This window comes from Aquarana catesbeiana, linkage group LG11 (genome assembly GCF_042186555.1).
Source record: "Aquarana catesbeiana isolate 2022-GZ linkage group LG11, ASM4218655v1, whole genome shotgun sequence".
NCBI lineage: Eukaryota > Metazoa > Chordata > Amphibia > Anura > Ranidae > Aquarana > Aquarana catesbeiana.
The window spans coordinates 55068337-55080335 of record NC_133334.1 but is presented as its reverse complement, the minus strand read 5'-3'; the positions used below and the strand labels follow the sequence as shown (position 1 = coordinate 55080335).

Here is an 11999-nt window from a genome sequence, read left to right as displayed (position 1 = left end):
CGGTTACCCGAGGACAGTCTTTCCTGCTGATCAGTTACCGGAACACATTCTTTCCTGCTGATCGGTTACCGGACAAGCTTTCCTGCTGATCGGTTGCCGGAGGACAAGCTCTCCTTCTGATCGGTTGCCGGAGGACAGTCTCTCCTGCTGATCGGTTGCCGGAGGACAGTCTCTCCTGCTGATCGGTTGCCGGAGGACAGTCTCTCCTGCTGATCGGTTGCCGGAGGACAGTCTCTCCTGCTGATCGGTTGCCGGAGGACAGTCTTTCCCTCTGATCGGTTGCCAGAGAACAGTCTTTCCTGCTGATCGGTTAGCAAAAGACAATCTTTCATACTGATCAGTTACCGGAGGACAGCCTTTCCTGCTGAATGGTTACTGGAGAACAGTCTCTCCCACTGATCAGCTGCCGGAGGACAGTCTTTCCCGCTGATCCGTTGCCGGAGGACAGTCTCTCCCGCTGATCCGTTGCCGGAGGACAGTCTCTCCCGCTGATCCGTTGCCGGAGGACAGTCTCTCCCGCTGATCCGTTGCCGGAGGACAGTCTCTCCCGCTGATCCGTTGCCGGAGGACAGTCTCTCCCGCTGATCCCTTGCCGGAGGACAGTCTCTCCCGCTGATCCCTTGCCGGAGGACAGTCTCTCCCGCTGATCCGTTGCCGGAGGACAGTCTTTCATACTGATCAGTTACCGGAGGACAGCCTTTCCTGCTGAAGTTGCAGTACATCTACAGTATATCATTCCCTGTTCATTCTTGAAAGAAGGCAGAGGCAACCTCTGCCCCACTATATAATGGACAGCAGTTTTGTTTTGTTCTTTTGCCCATGAAAAAGTTACTTTAAATACTTAAAAAAAATAAATAAAAAGAACCAAGCTTGTTTCCGATTTGTCTTCATATTGACAAGTAGAAAAAAAAAAAAAAAGCATTTAATTTAATATACATTTATTTGAAAAAAAAAATTAGAAAGCTCTGCAATTTTGTAGTGTTCTCAGTCAAATGACTGGATGATGAAAACAATATGTGGCAGTGCGCCCCAAGACCTTCCATTCTCTAACTCCCTCTGTAGGTGGAATAGGCATGTGGAGTAATCAGGAGAGGCACGTGATATTTCTCTTTTGGGTCATTAATGATGAAAACAACCTAGAGGAGGACAAAATAAAATAACTACCGTAGTCAGCATTTCCATTATCATTCAATAGGTACTTAAAGTGGAACTTTAGTTAGAAAATTAGGTCCTGCTACATGACTTTAGACTGTACCCTTTTGCAGGCATAGCTATGTAAAACATTAAAAATAAGTGTCTATACTGATTAAAATCCAGCAACACACTGTCTCACCTGCTCTGCACGTGCTTAGCTGCTTTCTAATTTTTAGGTTTCTGTGCCGATCTACTGAAACCCTACAGATTTACTGCTGCTCAGGGGCTCTGGGCTTCAGCAAAATGGCCACCACCAGCAAGAAGAAACAGGAACAATGTTCAAGACAATTTACAACACATACTAATTTTGGTAGTATAATTATTAATGTGGAATGTATGTTCCTTGCTAAAGAACATTATTAATTATCAAGTTGTTATGGATAAAGTTCCACTTTAAAGAACCAATATAAAAAATATATTGTATTCTGATGGTTGTATGGATTTTATACATGTAAAAATAGTATAAATCCCCCCCCCCCCCCCCATTTCCTGTACCTTTTTATATATTTTTTCCTTAACATTTACCTGCAGGACAAACTGTTCAGCAAAAGTAGAAGATGTTGGAACAAACTAGAGCCTTGCCAGGGGTTACCATGATACAAGGTTGTTGTGATAGTGTTCCTTAAAAGCAAATCTGTGACCTCATCAAATATGGGAATGTAGCCCTTCAGATTACACAGATAGGTAAGACGTTTGATGTAAAGTGTACCTGTGGTGTTTTCAGGCTGTGAGCTGGTCCTGGACTATTTAAAGGATCCGTCAACAATTTAACTCTCACCCCAAAACTCAAGGTGTCTTGTTATGCAAATTATGACCAGAACTTAGAGGATCTCACTCTGGCTCGTCCAATCCTACACCACCTTAATAGTCACTAAATGTGTTAGTTGGCTGGCTGGCCAGTAGGAAGGTCCAGGAGGAAATCTACACGGATCAACCATAAGATTCTGACCACTGACAGGTGAAGTGAATAACATTGATTATCAATGGCTCATTGATGGCTGTTGGGATAGAAGGCTCATTGGTGGAGGTGGGGGGGGGGGGGCTTATTGGTGGAGGTGGGGAGTGGGAGGCTCATTGATGGAAGTGGGGAGGGGGAGGCTCATTGATGGAGGTGGGGAGAGGGAGGCTCATTGATGGAGGTGGGGAGAGGGAGGCTCATTGATGGAGGTGGGGAGAGGGAGGCTCATTGATGGAGGTGGGGAGAGGGAGGCTCATTGATGGAGGTGGGGAGAGGGAGGCTCATTGATGGAGGTGGGGAGAGGGAGGCTCATTGATGGAGGTGGGGAGAGGGAGGCTCATTGATGGAGGTGGGGAGGGGGAGGCTCATTGATGGAGGTGGGGAGGGGGAGGCTCATTGATGGAGGTGGGGAGGGGGAGGCTCATTGAAGGAGGTGGGGAGGGGGGGCTCATTGATGGAGATGAGGAGTGTGGGAGGGGGCTCATTGATGGAGGTGGGGAGAGGGAGGCTCATTGATGGAGGTGGGGAGGGAGAGGCTCATTGATGGAGGTGGGGAGGGGGGGGGCTCATTGATGGAGATGGGGGAGGCTCATTGATGGAGGTGGGGAGGGGGGAGGCTCATTGATGGAGGTGGGGAGGGGGGAGGCTCATTGATGGAGGTGGGGAGGAAGCTCATTTATAGAGGTGGGGAGGGAAGGCTCATTGATGGAAGTAGGAAGGGAAGGCTCATTGATGGAGGTGGGGGGGGAAGACTTATTGATGGAGGTGGGGAGAGGCTCACTGATGGTGGAGAGGGAAGGCTCATTGAGGGAGGGGGGGAGGGAAGGCTCATTTATGGAGGTGGGGGAAGTGAAGGCTCATTGATGGAGGTGGGGTGAGGGAAGGCTCATTGATGGAGGTGGGGGGAGGGAAGGCTCATTGATGGAGGTGGGGGGAGGGAAGGCTCATTGATGGAGGTGGGGGGAGGGAAGGCTCATTGATGGAGGTGGGGGGAGAGAAGGCTCATTGATGGGGAGGGAAGACTTATTGATGGAGGCGGGGGGCTGGCCTGTGTAGTCTAATCCAATAGAAGAGCTACTGGAGCTTAAATTGCTGTAGTAGTGAATGCTTTATCTTATACAAAGGTGTCAGAACACACAGAGGATCACAGTGTGTTTGTGTATGGGACTGTGAAGCCACAGACCGGTCAGGGTGCCCATGCTGACCCGTGCCCACAGCGCCTACAATGGGCCTGTGAGCATCCGAACTGGAACACGGAGCAATGGAAGAAGGTGGCCTGGTCTGATGAATCATGTGGATGGCTAGGGAAGAGATGGCACCAGGATGCAGTATGGGAAGAAGACAAGCCGGCGGAGGAAGTGTGATTCTTTGGGCAATGTTCTGCTGGGAAGTCTTGGCTCCTGCCATTCATGTGGCTGTTACTTGACACGTACCACCTACCTAAACATTGTTGGTGATCAAGTACACCCCTTCAAGTAAATGGTATTTCCTGATGGCAGTGGCCTCTTGCAGCAGGACAATGCACCCTGCCACACTGCAAAAATGGGTCAAGAATGATTTGAGGAATGTAACGAGTTTGAGGTATTGATTTGGCCTCAAGGTTCCCTGGATCTCAATCCAATCGAGCATCTGTGGGATGTGCAGGAAAAACAAGTCCGATCCATGGAGACCCTTTTCACAACTTACAGGAATTACAGGATCTGCTACTGACGGCTTGATGCCAGATATCACAGTGTACCTTCAAAGGTCTAGTGGAGTCCATGCCTGGACGGTTTAGGACTATCGTGCGGACAAAAGTGGGACCTACTCAATATTAGGTGGGCGGTCATAAAGTTCTGGCTGATCGATGTATAGTATGACCATCCATAGAAGCATCCAATCAGAGCCTGCCTTTCTTCAAGAGTCTGTGAAAGTCAGAATCTGGTTGGCTGCTCTTGACAAAGACAGTTCTCAATGAAGACTGTTTTCTAAGTAACATCAGATACCTCTGCATAGGGGTGGAAGGCATCTAGTTTTAGCTGCTTCCAGTATTCTCCCGTATCGAAGCGCAGCTGGAAGGTCCCGGCTGTAAGAGGTTCTCCACGTAGAAGTCCCGGACAACGGCCGTCCTGGTCAGTGACACTGGGCAACACGTTTAAAGCCAAATCAATGAAAGCTGAATTCTGATTCATAGTACTGAATATACCTGGGTCCAGCACACTCACCTTCTGCTCAGTACACTCACCCTCCGCTCAGTTCGCTCACCCTCCGCTCAGTTCGCTCACCCTCCGCTCAGTTCGCTCACCCTCCGCTCAGTTCGCTCACCCTCCGCTCAGTTCGCTCACCCTCCGCTCAGTTCGCTCACCCACCGCTCAGTACGCTCACCCACCGCTCAGTACGCTCACCTTCTGCTCAGTACGCTCACCTTCTGCTAAGTACGCTCACCTGTCCACAACAATCACCTTGTGCTCCATACGCTCACCTTCTGCCCAGCGCGCTCACCTTCTGCCCAGCGCGCTCACCTTCTGCCCAGCGCGCTCACCTTCTGCCCAGCGCGCTCACCTTCTGCTCAGTGCGCTCACCTTCTGCTCAGTGCGCTCACCCTCTGCTCAGTATGCTCACCCTCTGCTCAGTACGCTCACCCTCTGCTCAGTACGCTCACCTTGTGCTCCATACGCTCACCTTCTGCCCAGTACGCTCACCCTCTGCTCAGCTCGCTCACCTGCCCAGAACACTCACCTTCTGCTCAGTGCGCTTATATTATGCTCGCCTTCTGCCCGGCACGCTCGCCTTCTGCCCGGCATGCTCCCCCTCTGCCCGGCACGCTCCCCCTCTGCCCGGCACGCTCCCCCTCTGCCCGGCACGCTCACATTCTGCCCGACAGGCTCACATTCTGCCCGACAGGCTCACATTCTGCCCAGCATGCTCACATTCGGCCCAGCACGCTCACATTCTGCCCAGCACGCTCACCTTCTGCTGACTTGTTCCCATTTTGCTTCTCTGGCATTGAACTTGGACAAGGTTATTGTCAGGCCTTTAGCTGGGGTCCCTTGTGCAATGTTGAGGACATGTGTGGTCAGCAGACTCGAAGCGCCCCCCGACATTTCCTGTAGCTGAGAAGACCACATGATTTGTTAAAGGAGTATATCAATTAGATTCTGTAGTCTTTCTAAAAGTCTAAACCAGCCTTTCTCCACCCTTTTAACTTGGAGGAACCCTTAACCCTAAAAGAACTTTCTGGAAACCCCTGCTAATAATTACTATATCTATCAAGAAAGTTGACCACCATTGTTCTAAAGCCTTCTGTGACTCTACACCTAAGAGGCCATCAATTCATTCACCTAACTTTGCTGTTCGGCCCGTGTGTACTAGGCTTAGAGTCAGAATTTAAATCAAATCTCCCGACTTCTATAACTCAGAGTTTCTCAGTGTCCACAATTAGAACTTTTTAATAGGCAACCAATATATTGACCACCAAAGTGCTCTCATGCTTTATCAACTGCCATCCCCATTAGAATCTGTGACAGACCTAGCCAGGACAGAGGCTTTTGGAGGGGACTGAATGCTAGCCTCTTGCCTACCGATCATGGGCCCTGGTATTTGAGGGAACGGTGCTTTGTGAGCTGTATGCCTGAGGACCCTTGAGGTGGTGTTACTTTGGACTCAGGTCCATGTCCCCCCAAGACACACAGACTCTGGGAATCCTGTATATGCCATATTAGAAATAGTAACTGATTCATACTGTTGGGACAAATACTGTTAGATGCTAATGTCATCAACTCCAGCCACCCGTCTGTTGTCTTCTATAATGTAAATGAGTCTAGTCTGGCTTGCCACAGCTTCTAAGAGTCTTTCACCCATTGTTGTTTGTGTTGTGTTGTCTGCTCCCCGGCGGCCCCACCTCTCTTCTCGTCCTTCCCTATTTGCTTGTGACATCATCAGGGATGGACGAGAAGAGAGTAGGGCCGCCGGGGAGCAGCGTGACATGAGAGCAAACTTATCACAGATGCTTCCAGCGCTTCTCTGCATGCAGGCTAGTAAACAATGTGCTATGTGCCCCATGATGTGCCCTGATGTGTCCCATAATGTGCCCTGATGTGTCCCATAATGTGCCCTATAATGTGCCCCATGTGCCATTATATGCCCTGATGGGCTCTAATGTGCCATATGCCCCCCGTGCCCTGATGTGCTATGTGCCCTGATGTGCCATGTGCCCTGATGTGCCATGTGCCCTGATGTGCCATGTGCCCTGATGTGCCATGTGCCCTGATGTGCTCCGCGCCCTGATGTGCCCCGTGCCCTGATGTGCCATGTGCTCTGATGTGCCCCGTGCCCTGATGTGCTCCGCGCCCTGATGTGCTCCGCGCCCTGATGTGCTCCGTGCCCTGATGTGCCCCGTGCCCTGATGTGCCATGTGCTCTGATGTGCCCCGTGCCCTGATGTGCCATGTGCTCTGATGTGCTCCGTGCCCTTATGTACTATGTGCCCTGATGTGCCCCATGCCCTGATGTGCCCCGATATGCTCCGTGCCCTGATGTGCCCCGTGCCCTGAGCCCTCTGTACCCTGATGCGCTATGTGCCCTGATGTGCTATGTGCCCTGTACCCTGATGTGTTGTGCTTTGAACCCTGATGTGTTGTACCCTGATGTGTTGTACCCTGATGTGCTCGATGCCCTGATGTGCTATGTGCCCCGTGCCCTGTTGTGCCCCGTGCCCTCATGTGCCTTGTGCCCCAATGTCCTGTGCCCTGATGTGCCTTGTGCCCCGATGTGCTGTGCCTTAATGTCGTGTGCCCCGATGTACTGTGACCTGTGTCCTGATGTGCTGGGCTCTGTACCCTGATGTGCCGTGCCCTGATGTGCTGTGCCCTGATGTGCTGTGCCCTGTGCCCTGATGTACTGTGACCTGTGCCCTGATGTGCCCTAATGTGCTGTGACCTGTGCCCTGATGTGCTGTGCCCTGATGTGCTGTGACCTGTGCCCTGATGTGCTGTGCCCTGATGTGCTGTGACCTGTGCCCTGATGTGCTGTGACCTGTGCCCTGATGTACTGTGACCTGTGCCCTGATGTACTGTGACCTGATGTGCCCTGATGTGCTGTGCCCTGATGTGCTGTGCCCTGATGTGCTGTGCCCTGTGCCCTGATGTACTGTGACCTGTGCCCTGATGTGCCCTGATGTGCTGTGACCTGTGCCCTGATGTGCTGTGCCCTGATGTACTGTGACCTGATGTGCCCTGGTGTGCTGTGCCCTGCACCCTGATGTGATGTGCCCTAATGTGCTGTGTCCTGTCGCTCTGATTAGAACGGTTTCATTGCACTGAATGGGGCGTAACAAGTTTCCCCAGTGTGAACCGCGCCTAAGTCACTGATCGCCGCCAATACTAGTATTTAACAAATTCCCAGTATAGATCCCATTATCTGTAGGTGTTGTAGCTTTCACAGCGGCGGGGGGGGGCGCAATTTTCCATCTTTGCCCTGGGCACCGGATGACTTTGTCCCGGCGCTGCCTGTATGTTCCCGTACTGAGCTGTCCTATACATCCCCGTACTGAGCTGTCCTTTAGATCCCCGTACTGAGCTGTCCTATAGATCCCCGTACTGAGCTGTCCTATAGATCCCCGTACTGAGCTGTCCTATAGATTCCCGTACTGAGCTGTCCTATACATCCCCATACTGAACGGACCTGTATGTTCCCGTACTGAGCTGACCTGTCTGTCCCCTTACTGAGCTGTTCTAAATATCCACATACCAAGCTGTCCCGTATGTCCCCATACTGAGCTATCCTTTATGTCCCTGTACCGAGCTGTCCTGTATGTCCCCATACTGAGCTGTGCTATACTTCACCATACTGAGCTGTCCTATATGTCCCCGTACCAAGCTGTCCTATAGATACCTATATTAAGCTGTCCTATACATCCCTGTACTGAGCTGACCTGTATGTCCCCGTACTGAGCTGTCCTATACATCCCCGTACTGAGCTGACCTGTATGTCCCCATACTGATCTGTTCTATACATCCCCATACTGAGCTGACCTGTATGTCCCTGTACTGAGCTGTCCTATACATCCCCATAATGAGCTGTCCTGTATGATCCTGTACTGAGCTGTCCTATACTTCTCCATACTGAGCTGTCCTGTATGTCCCTGTACTGAGCTGTCCTATACTTCCCCGTACTGGGCTGACATGTATGTCCCCGTACTGAGCTGTCCTATATATCCCTATACCGAGCTGTCCTGTATGTCCCTGTACTGAGCTGTTCTATACTTCCCCATACTGAGCTGTCCTGTATGTCCCTGTACTGAGCTGTCCTATACTTCCCCGTACTGGGCTGACATGTATGTCCCCGTACTGAGCTGTCCTATATATCCCTATACCGAGCTGTCCTTTATGTCCCTGTACTGAGCTGTTCTATACTTCCCCGTACAGAGCTGTCCTGTATGTCCCTGTACCAAGCTGTCCTGTAAGTCCCCATACTGAGCTGTACTGTATGTCCCCGTACTGAGCTGTGCTATACTTCCCCGTACTGAGCTGTCCTGTATGTCCCCCTGCTGAGCTGTTCTGTAGGTCCCTGTACAAAGCTGTCCTATATATCACCATACTGAGATGTCCTATATGTCCTCGTACCAAGCTGTCCTATACGTCCCCGTACTGAGCTGTCCTATACATCCCTGTAGTGAGCTGTCCTGTATGTACTTTTATTTCGGTGTATAGAAATCCATTTGGGAAATTTCTGCATACCAACTGTCTCTTTGATTAATGTCAGACAGAACAGGAAGTTATTTTTATTATTATTATACAGGATTTATATGGCGCCAACAGTTTGCGCAGCGCTTTAAAATATAAAGGCAGAGGGTACAGTTACAATACAGTTAAATACAGAATGAATCAGAGGGCCCTGATCCTGAGAGCTGTCCTATACGTCCCCGTACCGAGCTGTCCTATACGTCCCCGTACCGAGCTGTCCTATACGTCCCCGTACCGAGCTGTCCTGTATGTGCCTGTACCAAGCTGTCCTGTACTGAGCTATGCTGTATGTCCCCGTACTGAGCTGTGCTATACTTCCCCGTACCGAGCTGTCCTATACGTCCCCGTACCGAGCTGTCCTATACGTCCCCGTACCGAGCTGTCCTATACGTCCCCGTACCGAGCTGTCCTATACGTCCCCGTACCGAGCTGTCCTATACGTCCCCGTACCGAGCTGACCTATACGTGCCTGTACTGAGCTGACCTATACTTCTCCGTACAGAGCTGTCCTGTATGTGCCTGTACCAAGCTGTCCTGTACTGAGCTGTGCTGTATGTCCCCTTACTGAGCTGTGCTATACTTCCCCATACTCAGCTGTCCTAAGTGTCCCCATACCGAGCTGTCCTATACGACCCCATACCGAGCTGTCCTATACGTCCCCATACCGAGCTGTCCTATACGTCCCCATACCGAGCTGTCCTGTACTGAGCTGTGCTGTATGTCCCCGTACTGAGCTGTGCTATACTTCCCCATACTGGGCTGTCCTATATGTCCCCATACCGAGCTGTCCTATATGTCCCCATACCGAGCCGTCCTATACATCCCCATACCGAGCTGTCCTATACGTCCCCATACTGAGCTGTCCTGTATGTCCTTTATTATCGGTGTATAGATCTCCATTTGGGAAATTTCTCCATACTAACTGTTTCTTTGATTAATGTAAGACAGAACAGGAAGTTATTATTATCATACAGGATTTATAAATGGCGCCAACAGTTTGTGCAGCTCTTTTACACTATAAAGGCAGAGGATACAGTTACAATACAGTTCAATACAGGATGAATCAGAGGGCCCTGATTCTGATAGCTGTCCTATACGTCCCCGTACCGAGCTGTCCTGTACATCCCCGTACTGAAAAAGTAAAGAATGGGTACAGCGCCAAATGCTAAACAAGCACTATCACAATCTGATGCTACTGCTAAAATTAGTATTAAACTAATAAGCAAAAATGTAAAAAACTGTTTTTTACATTTTTGCTTATTAGTTTAATACATCCCTGTACTGAACTGACCTGTATGTCCCCATACCGAGCTGTCCTGTATGTCCCCATACCGAGCTGTCCTGTATGTCCCCATACCGAGCTGTCCTGTATGTCCCCATACCGAGCTGTCCTGTAGATACCTATATTGAGCTGTCCTATACATCCCTGTACTGAGCTGACCTGTATGCCCCCGTACTGAGCTGTCCTATATATCCCCATACTGAGCTGACCTGTATGTCCCCGTACTGAGCTGTCCTATATGTCCCTGTACTGAGCTGTCCTATACGTCCCCGTACTGAGCTGACCTGTATGTCCCCGTACTGAGCTGTCCTGTATGTCCTTTTATTTCGGTGTATAGATCTCCATTTGGAAAATTTCTGCATACTAACTGTCTCTTTGATTAATGTCAGAACAGGAAGTTATTATTATTATTATTATTATTATTATAATACAGGATTTATATAGCGCCAACAGTTTGGGCAGCGCTTTACAATATAAAGGCAGAGGGTACAGTTACAATACAGGTAAATACAGAATGAATCAGAGGGCCCTGATCCTGAGAGCTGTCCTATACGTCCCCGTACCGAGCTGTCCTATACATCCCCGTACCGAGCTGTCCTATACGTGCCTGTACTGAGCTGTACTGTATATCCCCGTACCGAGCTGTCCTGTACGTCCCTATACTGAGCTGTCCTGTACGTACCCGTCCCAAGCTGTCCTGTATGTCCCTGTACTGAGCTGTCCTATACTTCTCCGTACAGAACTGTCCTGTATGTCCCTGTACCAAGCTGTCCTGTACTGAGCTGTACTGTATGTCCCCGTACTGAGCTGTGCTATACTTCCCCATACTGAGCTGTCCTATACGTCCCCATACCGAGCTGTCCTATAGGTCCCCATACCGAGCTGTCCTATACGTCCCCATACCGAGCTGTCCTATACGTCCCCATACTGAGCTGTCCTGTATGTCCTTTTATATCGGTGTATAGATCTCTCTTTGGGAAATTTCTCCATACTAACTGTTTATTTGATTAATTTAAGACAGAACAAGAAGTTATTATTATACAGGATTTATATGGCTCCAACAGTTTGTGCAGTGCTTTTACAATATAAAGGCAGAGGGTACAGTTACAATACAGTATGAATCAGAGGGCCTTGATCCTGAGAGCTGTCCTGTATGTCCCCGTACCGAGCTATCCTGTATGTCCCCGTACTGAGCTGTCCTATATGTCCCTGTACTGATATGTCCTGTATGTTCCCATACTGAGCTATCCTGTAGGTCCCCATACCAAGTTGTCCTACATATCTTGTTTTCCTAAGCCTTCAATACTCCTTCTTTAGATCAGTAATCAGGATTACCTCGCTGAGCTCCCAGCAGCAGAGCGTCCATCCAGCTCTCAGTGCAAAGGAGATATTTCCTGCTTGTAGATGACAATGTGTTGCTGGAATACTCCCATGGTGGGTGGGAGGGGTGTACAACACACAGCCATTTCAGGAGGAATAACACACAACAAGCTGCTGCTAGTTATAAACTGCAATCACAATTACCTGTGTACCCTGCAGGTGCTGCTCAATACGCTGCAGCCGGGATCTGCTCATAGTAAGAGCTGTTTGGGGCAGAATTTGGACTTTAGTACTCTATGGGTCACATGACAGAGGGGTCCTGGTTAACTTTTACCAGTCTTTGAACACAGTGACCCCTGACCATGGTTATAAACAAGGCCAAGGATAAATCCAAGGGAAAAACCAAGCTTAAATTACCGACCAACCCGCAGACAACCAAGTAAACCTGTCTAACAGTATGCATTAAAAGCAGGGGTTTAGTCTGCACACATTTGCAAATGCATGCGTAAGCCACAGAGCCTCGT

At 49.8% G+C, this 11999-nt stretch overlaps 1 protein-coding gene across 2 annotated transcripts; it reads right to left on the bottom strand.

Moving 5' to 3' along the window:
• Positions 1–921: 921 nt before the first annotated feature.
• On the bottom strand, positions 922–11789 carry LOC141112049 (5-hydroxyisourate hydrolase-like). Of its 2 annotated transcripts, none has more exons than XM_073604438.1 (4): positions 11680–11789; positions 5102–5244; positions 4138–4273; positions 922–1136 (listed from the first exon to the last, which is right to left on the bottom strand). In XM_073604438.1, exons 1-4 carry the CDS (start codon positions 11728–11730, stop codon positions 1047–1049), a joined length of 420 nt encoding a protein of 139 aa, XP_073460539.1. In that variant the 5' UTR covers positions 11731–11789; the 3' UTR covers positions 922–1046. The 2 variants fall into 2 exon arrangements, with proteins under 2 accessions (XP_073460539.1, XP_073460540.1); XM_073604439.1 differs by lacking the exon at positions 11680–11789 and adding an exon at positions 11491–11632.
• Positions 11790–11999: the final 210 nt, after the last annotated feature.

Coding starts and splice junctions, on each gene's coding strand:
- LOC141112049 (XM_073604438.1), bottom strand. CDS start 11,730: ATGAGCAGATCCCGGCTGCAGCGTATTGAGCAGCACCTGCAGGGTACA. Junction 5,245..11,679: donor AGCACCTGCAGGGTACACAG/GTAATTGTGATT, acceptor TGGTCTTCTCAG/CTACAGGAAATGTCGGGGGG. Junction 4,274..5,101: donor TGGGAACAAGTCAGCAGAAG/GTGAGCGTGCTG, acceptor CGTGTTGCCCAG/TGTCACTGACCAGGACGGCC.